Below are 21720 nucleotides of genomic sequence, written 5' to 3'. Positions count from 1 at the left end.
CAAGAACTACAGCGATTCCTAGGGGAATACCGCAGTACTCCCCACTGCTCCACCCGACAAGCCCCCTGGGCGTTGATGTTCCAAGGAGCTTGCAGGGATGGGCTGCCAGTAGCCCCAGGCTGGGTAGCACCACCCTTCAGCGAGGAAGAAGCGTTCCGAAGGCGCCAAAGGCGAAACGACAGAGTCAGTGAGGCTCGGAGGGCCGTAACCCGAGAAGTTCAAGCAGGTGACACAGTGGTCCTCAAAGAGCGCCGGCCAGGAGGAAAGTTTAAAACTCGATATGAAAAAGGATACTGGAGAGTGGTCGACCGCCGAGGGACCATGGTGACAGCGCGTCGAGGGAGAGACCTGATCACCCGGAACATATCGTGGTTCAAGGTGGTGAGGAGGCCCGCAGATAACCCCGAGACAGCAGATCTCGATGTGGACCACGACGTGGGAGACGACTCAGGGGGACACATCCCGCTCCGACACACGGAGCAACACAGACTCTGAGCCAGGTGGCGCCAATGGCACCGGAGGTGGACCAAGGCAAGTAGTACCACCGGAAACCTCAGCCCCAGGCGCCCGAAGGGCCACCAGGTATGAGCTGAGGGAGAACCCCAGGCCCAGCAGTCGGCTGAGAGACTTTGCGTGCCAAGTAAGTGACGCAGCGAAGTAATAAAAGAACTGTTGTCAAGGACTGAGTTGAGAAGGGATGTTACAGTTAGCGCTCTAGCGTTTCCGCTAGAGCGCTGTTGAACGCACGCAGGTTGCGCTCACGTCGAGGACGTGATCGCGGTGAGATAAATAATAAACGGGCGGACGAGCGACAGTTCGCGTCCAACTAGCAAACTGTGTGTGTGGTCCCTGTTTACGCTGCCAGCACGCGAGGCCTCCCCTGGGCTCCCCAGGCTACCAGAGTGTTACTCCAGGGCACTACCCCTCCCAGGTAGAGGTCAGGGGTTAAAACACAACAGGGTCCAGACCAGCTGAGCTCTTCCGCCAGGGGGCGTCAGTATCACAAAGCCACTCTTCCGACGAAGGGACTGCACACGGCCCCCACTGCCGCCCTCAGACAGACTGACTGCGCATGATGATGGTCTCTTCAGCGATCTTTACTGCCGGCCTAAGCAGGGCAGGAGTATCTCTCCAGTCCCTTCCCACCCAGGCATTTCTGCCCGACAGATGAGAAATACAATTTGCCCAAGTAGATTTTAGTTTTCTGAAATGAGGGCCCGCATCTTTCCTCTGTGTGCTGTCCTATTTATCCAGAGTAAATCTAGTCCTCAGAATGTCGGCCTCGATCCTCCGTCATCCACTGCACTCCTGACTCCCTCCCATCCACCACAGCAGGTGAACTGAGCAGGGTGGCAACATGTTTCCATTCATAAAACACAAATGGCATCGATAAGGCAGCTGGGTTTCCTTATCCAGCCAGCGCTGCTGCAATGGCGAATCCTGTGTTTGTTTTTCCAGTGTTTTACTTGGCCGACGGTATCTTTGTGCAAATGAAACAAAGTGCACCTCCTGCAACATGCTCTGAGACCGGGCTGAGTGCCAGCACGCCGCGTGCACTGTCACTGCTCGGCGTGCGCAGTGAGGGGAGAGAGCCGCGTAAATCTGCTCTCTGATACGGATAACACTGTCAGCGTGGGGGCTGAGGCGTCACGCAGAGCGACACGAATGACCAGGTCTGTCTGACATGGACATGAGTTAATGAGGGGAAGCGTTTTTCTACTTCCACTTTAGGTTGTTTTTCATGAGCCACTGTTTCCCATGAAAAGCATGTTAAGTGCGGCTAGATATGGCACAATTTTTTTTTTCCCTCATCATGGCCTACAGTATCAAGTCATCTATCTGCATTAAGGTATTCAGTAGTTTTATATGTTATTTTACGTGTTTGTGAGTTACGCTATTGTACTCCGTGTTACACTACATAACATTACAATATGTTATGCTGTGAAGTGCTATGTCATATGCCATACATTTTAATTTACAGGCATTCGACTAACATGCATCCCTACGGCTACCTCAGGGGGGGAGGATCCGACACCAGATTTATTGTCAATCCTGGGGAAACATTAAAAAAGAAAAAAACATTGGTGAATGCATTAGGTTTTGCCTATGTGATTAATAATAAGCTTTTTTGTTGTGCGTTGTAGATTGCTAAGAAGTTGTACAATATAAGTTACACAAAGTCTGTTAAAGTGTTATGACTTCTTTATGTACAAAAAGGCAATATATTGTGCTGTTACTAGTGGTATAGTGTGGGTAAGTAATAGCAACATTAAAAACAATTAAATGAAGGAGGGAAATTGTTTAGCAGTAAAATATTGCAATATATGGTGTTTAGAAGGGTTTAGTACTAAAATGTAGCAATACTCTGGGTTTAGTGGGGTCCCTAGAACTCTTGGCCCCAGAGCCACTGCACCTGCTGCATCATTCAAATCAAGTCCTTTTAAACTGCAAGATAACTGGAATTGTGATTGCCTGTTTAGTAGTAAAATATAGCAATATTAGGTGTTGAGAGGAGTTCTGACAAATTGTTGACCCAGTGCCACTGCACCTATTGCACCATTCAAATCATGGCCCTAGTTCCTGAAAGATAACTGCACTTATGACTGCCTGTTAAGTAGTAAAATATAGCAATATTTGGTGTTTAGTGGAGTTATGACAACCTTTGGCCCGGTGCCACTGCACCTGCTGCACCATTTAAATCAAGCCATTTTCAACTGCAAGGTAACTGCAATTGTGACTGCCTGTTTAGTAGTACAATGTGGCAATATTAGCTGTTTAGAGGAGTTCTGGCAACTTTTTTGCCTGGTGCCACTGCACCTGCTGCACCATTCACATCATGACGCTAGTGCCTGAAAGATAACTGCACTTGTGACTGCTTGTTTAGTTGTAAAATATAGCAATATTTGGTGTTTAGTGGAGTTATGACAAACTTTGGCCCTGGTGCCACTGCACCTGCTGCACCATTTAAATGCGGCCCCTTTCAACTGCAAGGTAACTGCAATTGTGACTGCCTGTTTAGTAGTAAAATTTACAATATTAGGTGTTTAAAGGAGTTCTGACAACTGTTTGGCCTGGTGCCACTGCACCTGCTGCACTATTTAAATAATGACCCTAGAGCTTGCTAGATAACTGCACTTGTGACTGCCCGTTTAGCTGTAAAATATAGCAATAATTGGTGTTAGTGAGGAGCGACAGGGAGAACATGGCGGCCACGGTTTGAGCGGCCGCGGCACCTCTCCCGTGTAGAGAGTCCTTTTCTCACAAAACCTGCTCTGCAATGGATAAGTAGAATGTTTTTTTTTTTTTTTGTCTTTGTGCCGATTTGCCGATTTATGAGTGTTAACTTCTGAGGGATTAGAATAACGGGAGGAACGCTAAAAAACGCTAAAACGGAAAAGCCTAAATATACTCCCGGTGTGTTTCGGCGTGTCTTCAGGGTAACGGCTTGTGCTTTCCTCCTTTTGGGGGCTTTTGTGGTCTGTCTGTAGCTTCTGTTTCCCTCTCCCGGCCGATGTGTGGGTCCGGCTCCAGGTTTTCCTCATATTCCACAGCGGCTCCCGGCGCTCCTCGCTGGGTCTTGGCGTCTTGTGAGCTTCGACATACGCGAAGCGCCTGCCTCGGTTTCCTTCGAGGTAGGGGTCTGTCCTGCGCCACCGTGGAGTCTACAGGGCTTGCCGCGCGGAGGGTAGAGGTGAATGTGTGTGGGGGGGTGGGGGTCTTGGAGGCTCCGGTTGTCTCGATAATACAGGGGGAGACTCTGCTCTAGTGAATGTAGTAACAAACCCTGATTCCGACCTCGAGCCTGTGATAACCCCCCCTAAACTCAGACCTAGACCCCAGGCGGCCGGAACACTAGCCCGTACAGAAACTAAAAAACCTAAAAGGAAGGGGAAAAGAGGTGGCGCCAGACTACTTATTAATTTAGCTCCAAAACAAAATTCAAACTACAAGGAGCATATTTACTCCAAACCGTTGGATGAGGTACCGGATCGTACCATTGTTCCTGCAAACAGCATAGACGTGGTACCCCCTCCAGCTGAAGTGATATCACGGAAAACAAGAGATCTTAAAAAACAGAAATTCCATCAAGCGAATTCTAGCAAAATAACGCCTTCTCTAAGATCCTACTTTAGGGTTCTCCCTCAGATCCTGGAACTGGCCAAAAGCGACTCTGCTCTAACTAAAACTATGGAGGGCACTCAAGATCTTAAACCTATTGACCCACAGGACTCGGCAAACTCAGAGACAATCGACATCCAAGGGCCTACATTGATCCAAGCTTGGCTTGGTGGATGTGACTCCTCCATACTGTCTCCTTCTCCGCTCCTGGCCAACACGGCTGAGTTTTTTCAGCCGATAGATGAGGCCAGCGATACAGAGATATATGAAAGCCAGCAAGCACTGGGCGATTATTCTAACCGCACTGTGAGGGAAATGCTTAGAGCCCTATCCCAAGATATAAAAAAGGGCTTCCAAGCCTCGTCTACAAATCAGGCGGAGATTAGATCTCTTTGTGAGACGCTTGGGTCAAAGGTGGACCTTTTGGATACAAGAACATTTCATTTAGAAGATAATGTTACCAACTTAGCGGCCAGCCTAGAGTCTGCTGAAATCAAAATAAAGTCTCTTCAACTAAACGAAGTAGCCCTATCTGAGCGCGTAGAGGTTTTGGAGAACAATGCAAGGAAAAATAATCTCCGAATTTTAAATGTTCCAGAGGATAAGGAAGGAAGTGATCTCAAGAGATTCGTCGTTGCCCTATTAAAAGAAGCCCTGCATCTAGAATCCTCAGAAGAGCAACTGTTTAAAGACATCCAGCGTATACATAGAGATCCTTTTCGGAGAAACCTGCAAAGGCCGAAACCCAGAAATATTTTAATTAATTTTCAAACATATGCTCTTAAAGAACTAATTCTCACATCAGCGCTTAAGCAAAAATCTTTAACAGCAAACGGTTGTACCTTTCAAATGAGATCTGATCTCTCAAGAATAACTCTAGAAAGGCAATGGGAGTTAGGGAGAAGACCAGAAGACTTCCGAAAATTGGGCGCAACTGCCCAGCTGAAATTTCCTGCATCCTTGAGGATTATGTTCAATAATAAAATGCATAATGTGAGCTCAGTTTCGGAAGCGGATGTACTCTTGAAAGATCTAGCTAAGTAATGATCGGTTAGATCTATAATCATAACTACTGAACAGATTAAGTCGGCAAATGATCAAATTAACTAAAAAAAAAAAAAAAAAAAAAAACACAATAAAAAGCACTATTAAACTATTAAAGGACCTACACGGCCAGGTCCCGAATTCTGGATACGTTCCAGACACTTGGGGGTGGGGTTCTCTGGGGTGGTAGGTAAGGCAGGGCAACCGTTGGCCTTCCTGGGGTTTGGGCTTGGGGTTTTGATTAGGGGTGGGTGCACGAGAGAGTCGCAATGGGGTAAAATAAAAAAAATGTCCTTATTTCCAGCCACAAACTGCTCTTTCTTTAATGAGGTAGCTCTAATTGAAGGAAACAGAGAAAAATGTATACACGTCTACACTTGCTTATCCTGCAGTTGTTTTAGACTATATAGGTGGGGGGTGTTGATCTCGCTACTAATGGATTGCTCATGACTTTAATCCAGGTTTTCTCCTGGAATGTCAATGGTCTACGCACTAATCCTAGAAAGCATAAGATTTTTCAATATTTGCATAATAGTAGCGCACAGATCATTGTCTTACAGGAGACATATTTGATTCAACAGGAACTGTTAGCCGTAGTCAAAAAGTTAAGTTGGGTTGACTTTGTAGTTAGTACTACACAGTCAGTTAATACGCGAGGGGTGGCAATCCTTGTTAAAAAATCTGCAAGGGCAGCTCTCAGATCTTCAACTGTGGACCCATGTGGCAGATGGGCTATCGCAGAACTCCAGTTGATTGGACTGAGAGTAACAATCGCCGGATATTATGGCCCTAATCAGGACGACCCCTCCCCTATTAAAAATTTGGTACTGGCTTTGTTGGATTTTCCTGAACCAGTCATTTTGGCTGGTGATTTCAATATAGTTTTAGACCCTTCAATTGACAAATCCATAAAGAGTCGTATATTGCCCTCTCCTAAAACAAGAGCCTGTCTTATGGGTGTTATGAAACAACTCGGTCTCGTGGATATATGGAGGGTTAGGTCAGCTCGTCAACGTGAATATTCCTTTTGTAATTACAAATACAAGCATAAATCTAGGATTGACCTCATACTTATTAGTTATTCCTTGAATAAAATAGTTAAATCTATCTTCTATCTTCCCGCGCATCTCTCGGATCATTCTGCCGTAAGCATGGTTATAGAAATAGGAGCGGTCCCTCCGCCCGGAAATTGGTCGATGGACCGTTCACTCTTGGTCTCGGAAGACATTCTACTCACTCTTCAGAGAGAGTCTGAAAATTTAATGGCGAGGAATCTGGGGACCACGTCTGTGGTCAATGTGTGGGAGTCTTTCAAGGCTTTTTTGAGAGGTACGATCACTAGCATCACCATTCACAAAAGTAGAAAATACAAGGATGACATATCCGAGTTAGAGCGTGAAATCAAAGCTACTCAGTCATCACTTGATCTACATAACCCGAGCGTATCTACTGAGAGCTACATCAAGTTGAGGGATCTTAAGGCCCAGCTAGATGCCGTCTTGAGCTCACGCCTAATGCAAAGATGGGAGGCCAGTAAGATAGCCCATTTTGAGTATGGCGAAGGGGCAGGCAAATTACTTGCCTGGAAAACAAAATCAGACCGGGCACGAAACAGCATTAGTATGGTCCTTAAGGATGGCATATCTCACACTTCGGACGATGATATCAGAGGGGGGGTTCCATTCTTTTTTTCAGGGAATCTATAGGGAGGATGGGGACCCAGACCTTGTGAAGATTCAATCTTGGTTAGGCAAGTTAAATCTTCCCGCGCTAACTTCGGAACAACAAGCTACCTTAGACCTTCCGATTACTCAAGAGGAGATCCATGGAGAAATAATGAGATCAAAAAAGGGTAAGGCAGCAGGCCCCGACGGTCTCCCCTCTGAGCTTTATAGGTGTCTTGTTAAGGAAGTCGTTCCGACCCTGACAATTTTGTTTAATCAAGTTTCCTTAGACGGCATGATCCCTCCACCCTCCTGGAATAAAGCTACTATAACTTTAATATTAAAGCAGGGGAAGTCTTCCACGAGCTGTGAGTCTTACAGGCCAATCTCCATATTAAATACGGATTATAAACTCTTTGCCTCTATTTTGGCTAAGAGGCTGGGTAGAGTGGTTGGAGGCCTTTTACATCAGGATCAAAAGGGTTTCATATCAGGGCGTCATCTTCCTGAACTGACCCATGATCTGATCGGGGCTATAGACCTAGCCTCAACGTGCTCTCTTCCACTTGCTGTCTTGATTCTTGACGCCGCTAAGGCCTTCGACAGGGTCAACTGGCTGTTCCTGTCGGAGGTCTTGGCTAAGTTCGATGTCGGAAAAAAGTTTAGGCGGTCTGTTGGCCTTTTGTACAGCAATCCTTTGGCCAATTTACTTATAAATGGCTCCTTGGTCGAACCTTTTGAGATCCTTAGAGGCACGCGTCAGGGGTGTCCCCTTTCCCCCTTATTATTTAATTTGTATATTGAACCTTTTGCCCAGATCCTGAGAGACGATCTCAGAGTATCGTCTTTCAGGTTTGGGGAATGGGACAAAAAAGTGGCCTTGTACGCCATTGATGTACTAATATTTACATCAGACTTGAACACCGCCTATCCCGCAGTTATGGAGCTGGCATCAGAATTTGGTGCTGTTTCAGGGTACAAGATCAACACCTCCAAAACCGAAATAATGGCTTGGAACATGCAGGTTCACCATCAGCTCCCCTCTCTGAAGACCAACATGAGATACCTGGGAATTTATATCCTCCAAGAGATCGAGAAGATACCTACGTATAATTTAACGCTGATAGCTAGAGAAACCCGTAAATTAATGAAATCTTGGGGTCTTCTACCGCTTTCAATACTTGGGCGAGTCAACCTTATCAAGATGTCTATTTTGCCTAGATTTACCTTTCTTTTTGGCGCTATCCCCCTATATTTTGATACAAGAGTATTGAGTAAACTCCAGAGTGAACTTAATGCCTTTGTCTGGGCCTCTCAACATTCTAGGATAGCTTGGAAAAAAATCAGAAGGCGAAGAGAAAAGGGAGGCTTATCTGCTCCTGATATACAGCTTTACGCTTGGGCTTTTCAACTTTCCTGGTGTTGGGGCTATGTTTTTGGCCATGTTGAGAGGTTCTGGTATTTCCGAGCAAGGCTTTCTATATAAATACGGCAATGCAAAATTTTTCAAAAAAGTTAGGTTGAAGGTGCTACAGGGGCTGGCTAAAACATGATTTAACCCCTTCAGTGCCACGCCCTTTCCCCCTCCTGTGCCGGGCGTTGCACTAGTGGGTGGGGTTCATGACGAGATAGTCTCGTCATGGGCACAGCGCAACCGTGCTCCATGACGAGACTATCTCGTCATGGGCACTGAAGAGGTTAACCTTAGAGCTTCACTGACACTGGGATACTTTTCAGGATACGCCCCTATCTGGAACTCTCCTGGGACTCGGGAGTACTTATTAGATAGTTTATCAACTCCCCTCAGGGTGGCTGGAATCATGAGATGGGGTGACCTTTTTGTGGAAGTTTCTTTAGTTTCTTGGGAGGCTCTTAGAGGTATAGTTGGCTCTTCCCTCTCCAGATTTAAATATCTCCAACTATCTAGCTGGGCTAACTCTGTTCAACTTCCCCGTAACAAACATCCAATGGGCGGTACAAACCAATTTGAACATCTGGTTATACATAAACCTTCAGCAAAGAAAGAAGTAGCGGTTTGGTACCGCTCTATTATGGATGAGCAGGATGGCGAATTTCTACTACCCATCTCTCTCTGGCAGAGCAGTATCCTACAGCAAGACCTCCAGTCATTATGGTCAAAATCCTGTAAAATGCTATACGATACTGTAAAACCAGCATGGCTTCGCAGAAATCATCTCTTTACAATGCATAGGGCCTATTATTCGCCACAGAGGTTAACAAAATTTTCAAATGGTCCGCCAGTATGCTGTGCGAAGTGTGGGGCAGTAGGAGCTTTGGATATTCACATGTTCTTGAACTGTCCCGCCCTTTCCGGTTTTTGGGAAGGGGTGAGCAATACACTTACCAGAGCTCTGAGGACACATATTTCTGTCAACCTGCCTATGTTGGTTTTTGGCCTTGCTAACAACCTAGAAGTGTCATCCGAGAAACTCCTATTTTTTGCCATTTTGCTTGCAAGGAGAGAGATTTGCATCAAATGGAAAGACTCGTTACCACCTACTCACCAGGACTGGCTGTCCTCGTTATTAAGGACATCGAGGTTAGACCTCTCAAGGGCAGGAAACAAGAAGAAGCGGGATTTTTGGAATATGTTGAAATGGAACTAGGGTTTTTTTTTTTCCCCTAGTCCAAGGATTATACAGCCCGCTCTCACTGGTTTATCCTACATCCTCACTAAGGATACGATTGAGACGCTCTAGTGGCCTAAGCTGAGCAATGGGCATCCCAAGTGGGCATTGTCTTTAAACTGTTGACTGAGATAGCACCAGCAGTCTTGGCCCAAATTGGGCATAAGTCAGCAGATCCAGTGTACTGAGACGGTTGCTTTTTCTCAACAATCATCAGCGTGGACTAGCCTTTTTGGGTTGTAAATGAGGACAAAAAAAAATTGGTGTTAGTGAGGTGCCTGGAGCTTTTGGTCATGGTTCCACTGCCCCTGCTGCACTATTGAAATCATGACCCTAGAGCTTGCTAGTTAACTGCACTTGTCACTGCCTGTTTAGTTGGAAAATATAGCAATATTAGGGGGCAGATTTATGAGCCCCTTGCGCCACTTTTGCGTCACTTTTAACATGGGAAAAGTGACGCAAAAGTGGCGCAAGGGGCTCATAAATCTGCCCCTAGGTGTTTAGAGGGGTTCTGACAACTTTTGGACTCTGTGCTACTGCACCTGTGAAGACCATTTAAATCATGACCCTGTTGTCTGCAAGGCAACTACACTTGTTGCTGCCTGTTTAGTAGTAAAATATAGCAGAGCTCTGGTATATTAACTTTATGTTTAACGAGCAATGTTTACTACATTTAGAATTTGATCATAATGACCCAATGGATGAAGATGAAAAAATCAATCTGATAATGCCTTCAAAGTGCAAAGAAAGATACTGAGGCATGAACAGGAAATGCCACAAAAGCTAAAACAAAACTAAGTAATAACAAGCATTGGCATAGCCAATAGGCCTTGCCTTTTGGATGTGAAGGCAGCGCTGCCATGTTTTTGAGGGTATTTTGAATTAAAATGAAATGAGTCTCTGGTTAAAGTCCCGATGACGGTAGCAGCCTTATTGGAGTAGGCAATATCATTAATGCGTTCAACTGTTGAAGCGATCAATGTCGAGTTTACCCATCACGTTTTCAAATTACGAGCAGCGCGTTATACACATCTCCCGAGCAGCAGGCCTTCAGACCAACCGATGGATTTACCAAGGTGCGAGCGAAGCATATTCAGGAGATGCTGCGACTTCAGGTAGAAGGGAAGAAGGAAACGAACGGTGGAAGAAATCAAAATGGAAAATGTTAATTGTCACTGGCATACGTGAAAATCATGAAATACTAAGAAAGTGCAATGCCAGACAAAGAGTAAGGGATTGCAGTAACTCCCAGAGGGCATGGGAACTAGTAAGAGCAAGTTAGAGCTGCAAAGTCGTGGCAGCAGCAGGGGATTTACGGATAAACAAAAGGTTTTCTAACACGCGTTCAGGCGTCCCTGTCTTGGGCACATCCAGAGCTTCGCACCAAAAACTAGGCAATAGAACAACAAACCCAACTGGGAACTTTGCCTATTCATACTTCGCGCGTCGGGTGACTGTGAAAATCTTGTGACAGTGGCATTCAGCTTAAGAGAACGCCAGCTTCTTACAGGAACAAATGACACAAATAGTTAACTAAAGCACACAAACAGCACAAAAGAAACATACAAACGCCAGACGAGACAAGAGATCTGAGTCTGGAGAGATCTGAACATGCACGGAAGACAGGCAGTAACAGTCAACAAGCCTAGACGGGAAGAAGGGAGTGGGGGAAATGCTTTGAAACAGCACACATGCTACCATGCCCTTTTCTGATGTAAATAAATTAATTTATAAATGTAATCTAAATAATTTAAAAATAGAACGCACACCTTTACTAAAAAATATATTATGCTAAAGTAATCTGTGGGAAATGCAGTCATACGTGATGAAAGGCCATTTGGTGTGAGTTACAATAAATTCACAGTAATGAATGAAGTGGCTGCCATTGTCCGGGCTACTTGAAGGGTGGAGGGGTACCAGCAGAGCAAGGCGGGTCCAAGAAAGGGAAACAAAAGAGGGAGTTGTAGGGTAGAAGACGAAACATGCACACTCAGAAGAGTGGACCCCATGCTGGGTTTGACAAGCCCATGCTTCCCCCACATGCAGGGCGGCCTCTTACAGGAAGCCAGGGTGGAGCAGATACCAATGGCCGTCACGCAGAATGTTCCGGATCGCTGTGATTATCAACAGTCCTGTGACCAGCCTTGGACGGAAGGAGAGATCACAAACTTCCTGTGGTGATTAATCCTCGGACGGGACTGCCGGAACTTTATGAGGGGTGTCTTCAACAAATCAGTACTAATGAGCATTGGCAAAGCCAATAGGTCTTGCCTCTGAAAGGTGTTAGCAGACATTTTGGCTTTGCCAGTGCTTGTTGGCGATGCCAGATATTATCGGCAGAAAGGAAACAACGCTTGTTGCCAGTGCTGTTCACCAGTGCAAAAGCGCATGACTACTGCAGCAGGGTGGTGTCGGTGCCAACTAGTACTGAATGAAGTGGCATCCATTGTCCGGACAGTTTGAAAAGAGAAAGCGCGCATGGCGCACTGAGTGTAAGTAAAGCACGCCATGCCTGCAGTAAGAGAAACTCAATAAGGAAAATAGTGCTTACAGACTAAATTACACGTACCATGTAACAACCGAAGTAAAAGGGCCAGTCGCTATGAGAGGTTACAAATGAAGACAAGGCGGTACTAAGGAGGGACTAACCACCTATTTTCGAATCAGAAGCCAGTATTTATGAAGGACTATGACACAAGCCAATGACAAATATGGGCGGAGAGTGGGCGGGGCTTCTGTTCCATACTTCAGTACAACAAGTCTCGCAGAGCAGCACATGTGCACTGACTCTAGACTCAACCTGAAAAACAAGCATTCCAGCATACTGTTAGAAGTTATCTGCCTTTTCCGTGGGAATAGATCTTATCTTGACAGTGAATGTGGATTAAAAAATGTGAACCGCTTTAGTAGAAGTATCGTAAATTAATATATATGATGTTACAACGCATGCAATTACAACGCATGCTTTTACAACGCAGTCTTTACATCGCAAATACCATTACATTGCATTATTTTGCAATGCATGCCATTACAACGCATTTTAAAAAACTACCATTACAGCACATACCATTAGAATGCATACCATTACAACGCATACCATTACAATGCATTATACTTTTAGGGCAACAGTAGGGTAAGTGTTGGATAGTGTGGGGTAAAAATTACTATTCCCACTATAGTGAGTGCAACAGCAGGGAAAGTGTTGGATAGTGTAGGGGTAAAAATTACTATTCCCATGTACCCCAAAACCCATACCCACCCTAATACAAAAAATATCTCCATTGCTTACCCTATGATGCGTTGTAATGGTATGCGTTGTAATGGCATGCTTTGTAGTGACATGTGTTGTAATGGCATTCATTGTAATGGCATGCGATGTAAAGGCAGTTGCGTTGTAACAGTTGCGTTGTAAAGGTAGGTCGTTGTTATGACTGAGTTGTAATGGATGTTTCCCATCGTAAATGCATGCAGCCAGGGGAAGGTAACAAAAAAAAGGTTCCACACAAAAGCGGTTGAACACAGTAATTATGAAATGGGAACTGATAAGAGCCCCCTTTTAAGTCATATTAAATACAAGAGATTTCACAAGCGCTGTGCAGGCAAAACCTAAAAAAGGACAGGACTGCTACCTATCTCTTCCATCTACACAAAAGGGAAAGATTGCATCCATAAGTAGGTGACTCTTGGGCTCCCTTTTCAAGGACTGATGAGGCCAAATGTTTTTAATTTACTCATGGACGCCGACTCACCAAAATGCCAGGAGTAGCAGAACTGACATCTCAGTAGGCCGGGGTAGAGCTCGTGAAGTTCTGCTACGTTGAATTCCACGGAGCGGACCCAAAAACTCTGCGAGATTCCGTGGTATTCCACGGATGGCTGGAGCTGCTCAATGTGCCAGTTCGTGCTACATTTTTAACGTTTCGTAGCGCAATGTGCGTTCTCACACTGGAAACTGCACGCATACGGTACCACATGGTTCGCATGGGTGCGGCCATTTAGTTTTCTGTTCTGTGCATAGTGCAGGTGCCTGTTTTTCAATCTACCCTTAATCTTTTCAATCCTCCCCCTATCTAACCACCCACCCCTCAATTTTCTTTATTGTATCAGTGTGTGTTTTTGTGTATTTTACGTTTTCGTCATTATTTAGTTTTTGTGACTTTTTGTACATTTTTTTGTTTTCACTTTAAGTCTTAAATTTTTACTTTCTTCCTTCACCTATTTTTTTTTTTTTTTTGACCACCCAGCAGAGCAGAGTGAGTGAGCAAGTGGCGGTGCCATTGCTGCTGCTAGCCAAACACATTGCAGATGTCAATGCCGCCAAGGGGCACAGCCTGCACCTACTGTTCCTTATAAGGTGCTCGTGTGTGTGCACCAAAGTCACCCCAAGCATGCAGTGTCCTGTATTTAGCGAGAACGTTTGCGCTGCTGATTTTAGAACACGAGCGGCGTGAAAAACTGTAATTTCCTGGTTACAGGAGGCAGAGGCAGAGACGACAGTGATGAAGAGAACAGGAGGGAGCGGCAAGTAAGTGTCTCCTTTACGGTCTGTGGGGTTAGAGAGGGCTCACGTTCACCAGCAAGTGGCTCCTGAACTTGCTGCATTTTTTTTCTTAATAGTGTGCGGCTGCGGAGCAGATTGTGGGCTTTTGTGAAAGTATTTGTGTTAATCGCAGTGCCGTCATGCGCTGCAATTTACATTAATACTTTTACAAAGGTCCACAATCTGCCCCACCGGCGCTCTCTATTAGGAAAAGGAATGCAGCATATTTAAAGCACAATGCATGCTTTCAGAGAAAGCCTTTCTTTTAATAATAATGCGCTGCTGCGGGGCTGATTGTGGGCCTTTGAGATAGTATTCATGTGCAGCGCCATGCAGATGCCTGACGGGTGCTGCGATTAACACAAATACTTTAAAAAAGGCTCACAATATGCCCTGTAGCCATGTTCCTATTAGCAAAAGGAATGCAGCCAGTCAGAACCATGACGGTTGACCCTGGGCCAAATGCTTGTGTGCGGCTCAGTCCTCTTTGTAACTTTCCTTGTGCACCCAGCTCAACCACTTGCACAGTTTGAATGCCAGGGAAAAGCTGCTTCACAGAAGATGTAACACACAATGCAGATTTATAGTCCAGTTTAGCGAAATGGATGCTAATAATGAAGCACATGGGCATTTATAGCCTAAACTGGAATCCCAGGTAACTATTTGGTCGCTTTTCCTATTGGAGTCTCTGGAACAGTCACATGCATTGTTTGTAACTCTTAGAGCCTTTGCTAAAGATCTTGTCTTCAATTGCAGGTTTGCAATCTGTAAGGTATTTGGATTTGAATGGTCATGTGTGAGTATCCACAAAAATAAAGTAATTCTGTTTATGTTCCTGGCTAGATTTGGGGGTTGCTGGGTAAATAGATTCACAATCTGCAATTCTCTTGTAGGTTTGTGAAATAGTACTACGGATACAACTGCACAGGCAGACGTGAGTGCAGGCAAAACAAACAGGTAATTGTTTGGCAGAGTTAAACTGTGGTGCACCTTGTACATTATAGCATACCAATGTACTTTACCCATGTTTTCTTCTGTTTCAGGTTTCATAGACAGAACCACACACATTTGATAGGGCATACGTGAGCACAAGCAGAACAGGTAATTGTTTGGTAGAGTTAAACTGTGGTGCATCTTGTACATTGTAGTATACAACATACCTTACCCATGTTTTCTTTTGTTGCAAGTTTCACAGACAGTACCACACACATTTGAACAGGCATATGTGAGTACAAGCAGAACAGGTAATTGTTTGGTAGAGTTAAACTGTGGTGTATCTTGTACATTGTAGTATAACAACATACCTTACCCACAATGTGCATTAACAATCTTTACTTCTGTTGCAGGCTATACAGACAGCGCTACATATAAGTTTGGAAGGGCAGGGCAGAGAACATAAAAATCCAGGTAATTATACTCTACATTTTGCCGGCAATGCCTCAATACTGTGTGAAAGATTGCATTCATGAGCATAGGCACTGACTTTAACCATGTTCCTTTATTTAGCAGGCTTTGTGGCATAGCAGGCTAAAACCGGTTAGCTCAAAAATGTTCAAGCGCAAAGCTGTAACGTCTTAGAGTGCAGTGCTTCACCACAAAGGAAGAAATGTTGCCTTGTATTCAAGGAAGAATGGATAAAAGAAATTGTGGAGGCTGAGACACAGAAATCACGAAGCAAGGTTCATGTGCAGCTTGGGAAACTATTTCAGTACAGTCCAGACGTGGGCTTGATCTGCAAAGCATGTGCCGATGCTAAGACTGTTGGGGACTTTTCTAAAGGAAAGAAATGGAGTGATGACTGGAAACTGGATTACATGAAACGCCATTTAATTAGCAATGTTCACGAGTCTGCTTTGGTGCTACTGAGAAACAAAAGTACTGCTCGCAGGTTTGGTTATGGAGTGCGGGCAATGCTGACAGAAACTGCTACCACCAAAGCAAACAGAATAGAGGTGGTTGAACGACAAATATCCCTGCCTGAGGAGATAAAGATTCTCATTAACAGCATGTTGGCAGTCAAGATGAATACTTCAATATTGTCTGTCCAAGACATCCATGACCATCTAGCTTTGTATGTGAAGATACCAAACAGCTTGAGGAGCAAGGACTACGCCTTTGAGTTCTGTTCGGCCTGCTGGGCATCGATGTTGCAGGGCGCAGTGAGTTATTATTTATTTGATGTGTTCTTTCTGTGTAATATTTTGTTTCTAAATAACATGCTGCTCACACTCAGAGGTAAGGTAAATTTACGTTACAAATATTATGTGACCTAGCCAGGTGTTTCAAAACAGTAAAACTAGAGAGTGGGTGGCCATAGGTGGACCACCTCCCCCCAATGTTGTGTATGTATTATCATTAATTTATACAGTAGTAGTACACCAGCAGTTTCAATGACAGTGCAGCTTGGCTGGAAACTAGTATGAGTAGTATGAGGACGGTTCCATTGCACTTGCCAACCAAGACAATATGTCCTTCATTGACCAATTATTCCTCCCCTTCATTGCGCGCCAATCACTCAGAGTCATTATAGCATTATACCTCCATTACAAAATTTTTTGGTAAGGGTGGGTGGATTTTGCGAAATTGCCTTTCACAAAATTTCGCGAAACGGCAAAAAATCTCCTCGCACACACGAAATTTTGCGTGCTCGCGGAGATTTTGGGCTGATTAGTGCTTCCTGTTGAGGTTTAATTTTTGTGACAGGAGCATCCTGCCAGAATGAATCCTTCCCTGCATGTTTATCCAAAAAGATGCCACCGTTTTGTGCAATACCTCTACTCGAGTCAACTGGAGTACTTTCTACTGGCTAATCAGTAAGTGCTACCTCGTTGGGTAAATGCATAGTCCGTTTCCTACACTACAGCTGCATAAAGGGCCAGAAGAGTTGTCTCCAATGACCATGTGTGCATGTAACATTGACACCGTGCCAGTGGGCGCCGGGGTCTCTTGAGTGAGCTGTCCATCATAGTGGGGCAAGGGTGGGAAGACGTTGCACACCACTAGTGTGTGTGGGGCCAAATGGGCGAGGCTTCTAGGCCAGTTCTTAACCCTGCCCGAAACTGAAAGTCAATGTGTCCATGCCATATTGGGGGCAGTATGATACTGTTTTTCAGTCTGCAGGTTATCCTAACTGCTTGGTTCAGAACCGGTTGTAAATGGGTTAGATCAGGGCAGCCTACATAATGTGACTTGTAAAGTCAATAAGACATAGGACAGTTGCCCTAATTAAGGCAGACCCCAACTCGAAAATCAAGGGTTGAAGGATGTTTCCAGCCACTCTAGTTACAAATGTCATGGCCCCGCCACTTCATTCCATACTCCGAAAATTTATTTTATAGATGAGACAGGGGTCAGTGCATCTCTAAGTAATTCTAGCCAATGGAAGAGACAGATTTAGAGAAATTATTTTTTTACGTTTCCTAAAAGTTTTCAAAAGAAATCATTTAACAAGTAACAATGGGGCATATTATCAAGCACAGCGTTACAATTATTGCCGCTTTAGCGGCAGAAAGCTGCCGCTAAAGCGGCGATAATGGGCTTGATAATATGCCGCAGAGAATTCCAATAGAAGCCCATGTTCACACCAGAACATGGGCTTCTATGGGAATTCTCAAGGGCATATTATCAAGCCCATTATCGCCGCTTTAGCTGCAGTTTTCTGTTGCTAAAGCGGTGATAGTTGTAACGCCGTTTCTTGATAATATGCCCCAATGTTTTTTCATCTCAGAGAAACTAAGGTTAATCAACTATGACTCCACACATATTTTTCCAATGTTCTAGGTTAAAAAGTTAACATCCATACAAGGAAAAGGAACTCCACCACACCCACCAGGACAAAGTTCTCAACAAATACCGGTACTCAAAACTTAAAGCATTTATATAGCCAATAACTACACAACACGTTTTTAACCAATGTTCAAAACCCAAACAGGAATATAACAATTTTATTTTACTTTAATATTTTAGCTTTTTTTAAACAAGTATAAGAACTTAACAGCATGTCTTCTTTTCATAGGTTTAAAGAGAACACACAAAACATATTTTCTCAAAAGCATTTCAAATGAATGTTTTTTAATTCTTTTTCAGATCATCAAAATATGGAAAATCTACACCAAGCTGAATACATAATTTTTAAAAGAGAAAACAGACTTCTTAAGTATGGTGTGTACATGTAGAGTAAGGAGAGACTTACTGTAAGTAAGTGGGTACTCCTGGTGATATTGTCTGCCTCTGCAACCGAGTTAGAAGTTAGAGAACTTGTTTAACACAAAGTTACTTAGTGCTGTCTCCTATGATAAATATCACTCTTAGGATTTATCCAAACACCAGTTCAAAGATGTTTTTCAATTCTACCCAGCATATTGGAAAAATATATAAAAACTTCTTTAGGTGAAGATTACTTATCAAGTAGTAAATTAGAATGCGAGCTGAAGAAACTAACAGCTTTGTGGTTTGGACCTCCTGAATGTCTGTCAGGTACTGTAGACAGAAATACCATTGACCTGCTGCCAAAGTCCAGCAGGGATGATGAAGAGCAGATAGCTACCCAATTCCCCTTCCACACCTTCACCCACAGAGCAACAACTTGAACTCACTGCTCCGTAGGGAGTGTGCCGAAGAAAAGGGGAATTGGAGAAAATAACAAAAGAAACTGCTGGTGGAAGGATGCGCAGATCAGATCCGTCTATCCGGTAGAGTAGACCACCTAGGCTACTATATGTCACCACCTGTCATGTCCCTGTGTGCAAGAAAAGAGAGAAATGAGAAGCATACATACAGCAAGACTACTTTCCAAGATAAACTCTATGCATGGTCAGACAATACTCACATCCCCCCAACATCCACTAGACCACCAGCAGGAAAAGGATCCGTGAACTTCGGGGTTAACTATAACATAGAAGTTTCAGGTGGCGCAGAACTTAAAAGGGCTAGTAAGTCCAGAACACAAGTAATCCACAAATATATATAGAACCCAAAGTGCTCAAGGAAAGAGTAACTGGTAAAATGAATGTCACAAAACAACGAAGAAGCCCAGTACACAACATGCTGCCATTATTTATCTGTCACAGCAGCGAAGGAGCCCCTTGTTACTTCACAAGGGCCAAGTGAGGGTGCGGGCAGTAGACAAGCAGGACGCGGCACCCGGCTACGGTCTGGAAGCCGCAACAAAAATAGATACTGAACAGTTATTGCCTCCTGGCAGGTAATGCAACAAAGGAAGCCGCCAGTACAGAAAGAACGCCTCCAGGCAGCAAAGGAAGCCACCGAGAAAACAGAGCACAGCCAAGCAGTGAATGCGCAAAGGAAGCCGCCGGGAAAACAGAGCGCCTCCAGGCAGTGAATGCAGCTAAGAAAGCCGCTAGGAAAACAGAACACCTAAAGGCAGTGGATGCAGCAAGAGAAGCCACCGGGAAGAACGCTGGTGAGGAGCGCCGTCGATCAGTAAATCAAGAGCGGATATCACAGGAATCCAACAAATGGCAGGTCGCGAAAGTCCAAAACAAGCAGGAACGACTAGCACCGAGCAACGGGCTAGTCGGTTAATATCCTGTCCTCACCTTGTCAGCTGACCTCTGTTGCCATATCTCGGACATGCCCCAGTGGATGCTGGGTGATGTAGTCTACATTCAACACGGTTCCCAGTAGCACCATGAAAGAAAAGAAAGGAAAGTGTGTATTTGCGTGTCTCTCGTTGCCTGACCCCCACCAAAGCCATGACAATGTCTAAATCCCTCCACAATACCGGACCCAAATACCTCAATGAAAGAGTCTCCTTCCACGTACCCAAAAGAAAACTTCGCTCCACCGACCTCGCCCTGGCAAATCCCTCGCGCATCCGCAGAACCAGAGTGGGTGGAAGAGCCTTCTCCTACATCACTGCCAAAGCCTGGAACGAGCTCCCAGTCCACATCAGACGCTCCCTTACTCTTCACACCTTCAGGAAGACCCTCAAGACCTGGCTCTTAGACTGAACCGGAGCTGCAGCCCCCCCACGCCTTGAGACCCCCACGGGTGAGTGGCGCACTCTAAATCCTCTGATTGATTGATTGATTGAATGTGTAGATCAATTCTATACATCAATTGTACAATCAGACTTTTTTTTACCCAGAATGAAGACAAATTGGCAACTCTTCTAAATTATTTCAAGGAGACATGGATTGGCCATCTAAACAGGCCAGGTTGTAGGAGGAAACTGCATTTTCCAACTGAGTGGTGAAACTGCTCCTCGACCTGCTCAGAAGGAGGTACAAAGACAAATAATGCTATTGAGGGTTGGCATAACTCCTTTACCAGTTCTATAAAAACAGACACCCCAACCTGTAGCATTTCTAGCAAATTTTTAAAAAGAAACAAATATTTCAGGTGATGAGACTTGTGCAGTCATTGACAAGTAGTTTGCATCTTCGAATTTCCAAAAGAAGCAAAGAAATATCTGGAAGATTTGGCAAAAATCCAACAGTTTTCTACGTTTTGAGCTGCAGACTCCCTTGACAATATTGCATATATCTTACATTACTAACAATATCACTAAATTATAATGTTACTCTCTTGAATCAAACACAAAATACAATTTCTTTTCCAAAAGAAATTAACAATTTTAATGTATTTTGTCCTACCTGTTGATGTCTTCTTTCTTCAATTCCTGGTGATTAACTATCTAGCTACTCACCAAGGGTTATCGGTAATCTATCAATTTTTGAATGTGAAACTTGTATCTATAAACCACATTTTTTTAATACAGGTTTTCTTCAAATTAAAACCTGCACATCTGTACCATTCTTTATTAAAAACATCTGATACTGTTTTTTATTTTAAATGTAATATGTTGTAATATTCATTCTTCAGACACTTTTCTCCACCAAATGGCTTTCAAGATCCAAATAAAAAAAGATATCTTGTAAAATTTGAGCAATCTAATCCAGTGTTTCTTCCTTCCTCGTAGAAGTAATTCTTCTTTAAAAAATGTTAAACTCTTTTAAAAACCAGAATCAAAAATGTTACTGTCATAATTGTCAATTTGATTGATTGATTGATGTGGAACTTGTATAGCGCATCTATCGCCCTGCGGGCATCTTGGCGCTTTTGACTAAGAACTACATCGAAAGGTGACAGAAGGAGGTCAAAAGGAAGACCTATCTTGATTAGACTTTAGGATATAGCCAGGTCTTAAGTCCCTTACGAAATTCAAGTAGGGAGGTACACTGTCGCAGGTTCGCAGGGAGCTTGTTCCACAGGCCAGATGCTACTGTGCTAAAGGATCTTCCGCCTACCCTAGTGCGCTTGAATCTCGGAATTACCAAAAGATCGGCTGTAGAAGAACGAAGATGCCTGCTTGGTAAGTAGCGGGCAAACTTATCCTGTAGAGGGGCTGGGCCCAGTCCATGTATTGCTCTAAAGGTAAGGCATAAGGACTTAAAAACGATCCTTTCCCCCACGGGAAGCCAATGTAGGTCCCTTAATGCTCTGGCCGACGAGGAACAGCATCGCCTGCCTAACACTAGCTTGGCAGCAGCTGACTGAATCCTCAACAATCCTTGGAGGATATACTATGGAGCTCCCAGGAAAAGGGAGTTACAGTAATCAAGTCTGCTTAATACCGTGCTGCGCACCACTGTAGCTCGCGACTCCCTAGGGAGCAGGGGGAGTATGCTCCGAAGTAGCCGCAGCAGGGCAAAGCAGACGTTGGCAGTTTTACTTGCCTGAG

The 21720-nt window shown here is 44.3% G+C and overlaps 1 protein-coding gene and 1 long non-coding RNA gene across 2 annotated transcripts; both read left to right on the top strand.

Moving 5' to 3' along the window:
* The first annotated feature begins 14732 nt into the window (after nucleotides 1–14732).
* LOC146830952 (uncharacterized) lies at nucleotides 14733–15260 on the top strand. Its single transcript, XR_014961215.1, has 3 exons — nucleotides 14733–14972; nucleotides 15059–15116; nucleotides 15203–15260. It is a non-coding gene; the product is annotated as an uncharacterized LOC146830952 (long non-coding RNA).
* Nucleotides 15261–15582: 322 nt separating this feature from the next.
* LOC146830951 (uncharacterized) lies at nucleotides 15583–19308 on the top strand. The gene is made up of 2 exons (XM_085604078.1): nucleotides 15583–16174; nucleotides 18102–19308. Exons 1-2 carry the CDS (start codon nucleotides 15830–15832, stop codon nucleotides 18141–18143), a joined length of 387 nt encoding a protein of 128 aa, XP_085460204.1. The 5' UTR covers nucleotides 15583–15829; the 3' UTR covers nucleotides 18144–19308.
* The last annotated feature ends 2412 nt before the right edge of the window (nucleotides 19309–21720 follow it).

This window comes from Triturus cristatus, chromosome 5_1, assembly GCF_964204655.1.
Source record: "Triturus cristatus chromosome 5_1, aTriCri1.1, whole genome shotgun sequence".
Classification (NCBI taxonomy): domain Eukaryota; kingdom Metazoa; phylum Chordata; class Amphibia; order Caudata; family Salamandridae; genus Triturus; species Triturus cristatus.
The sequence above is the reverse complement of the archived record's forward strand: the minus strand, read 5'-3'. Positions and strand labels throughout refer to the sequence as shown.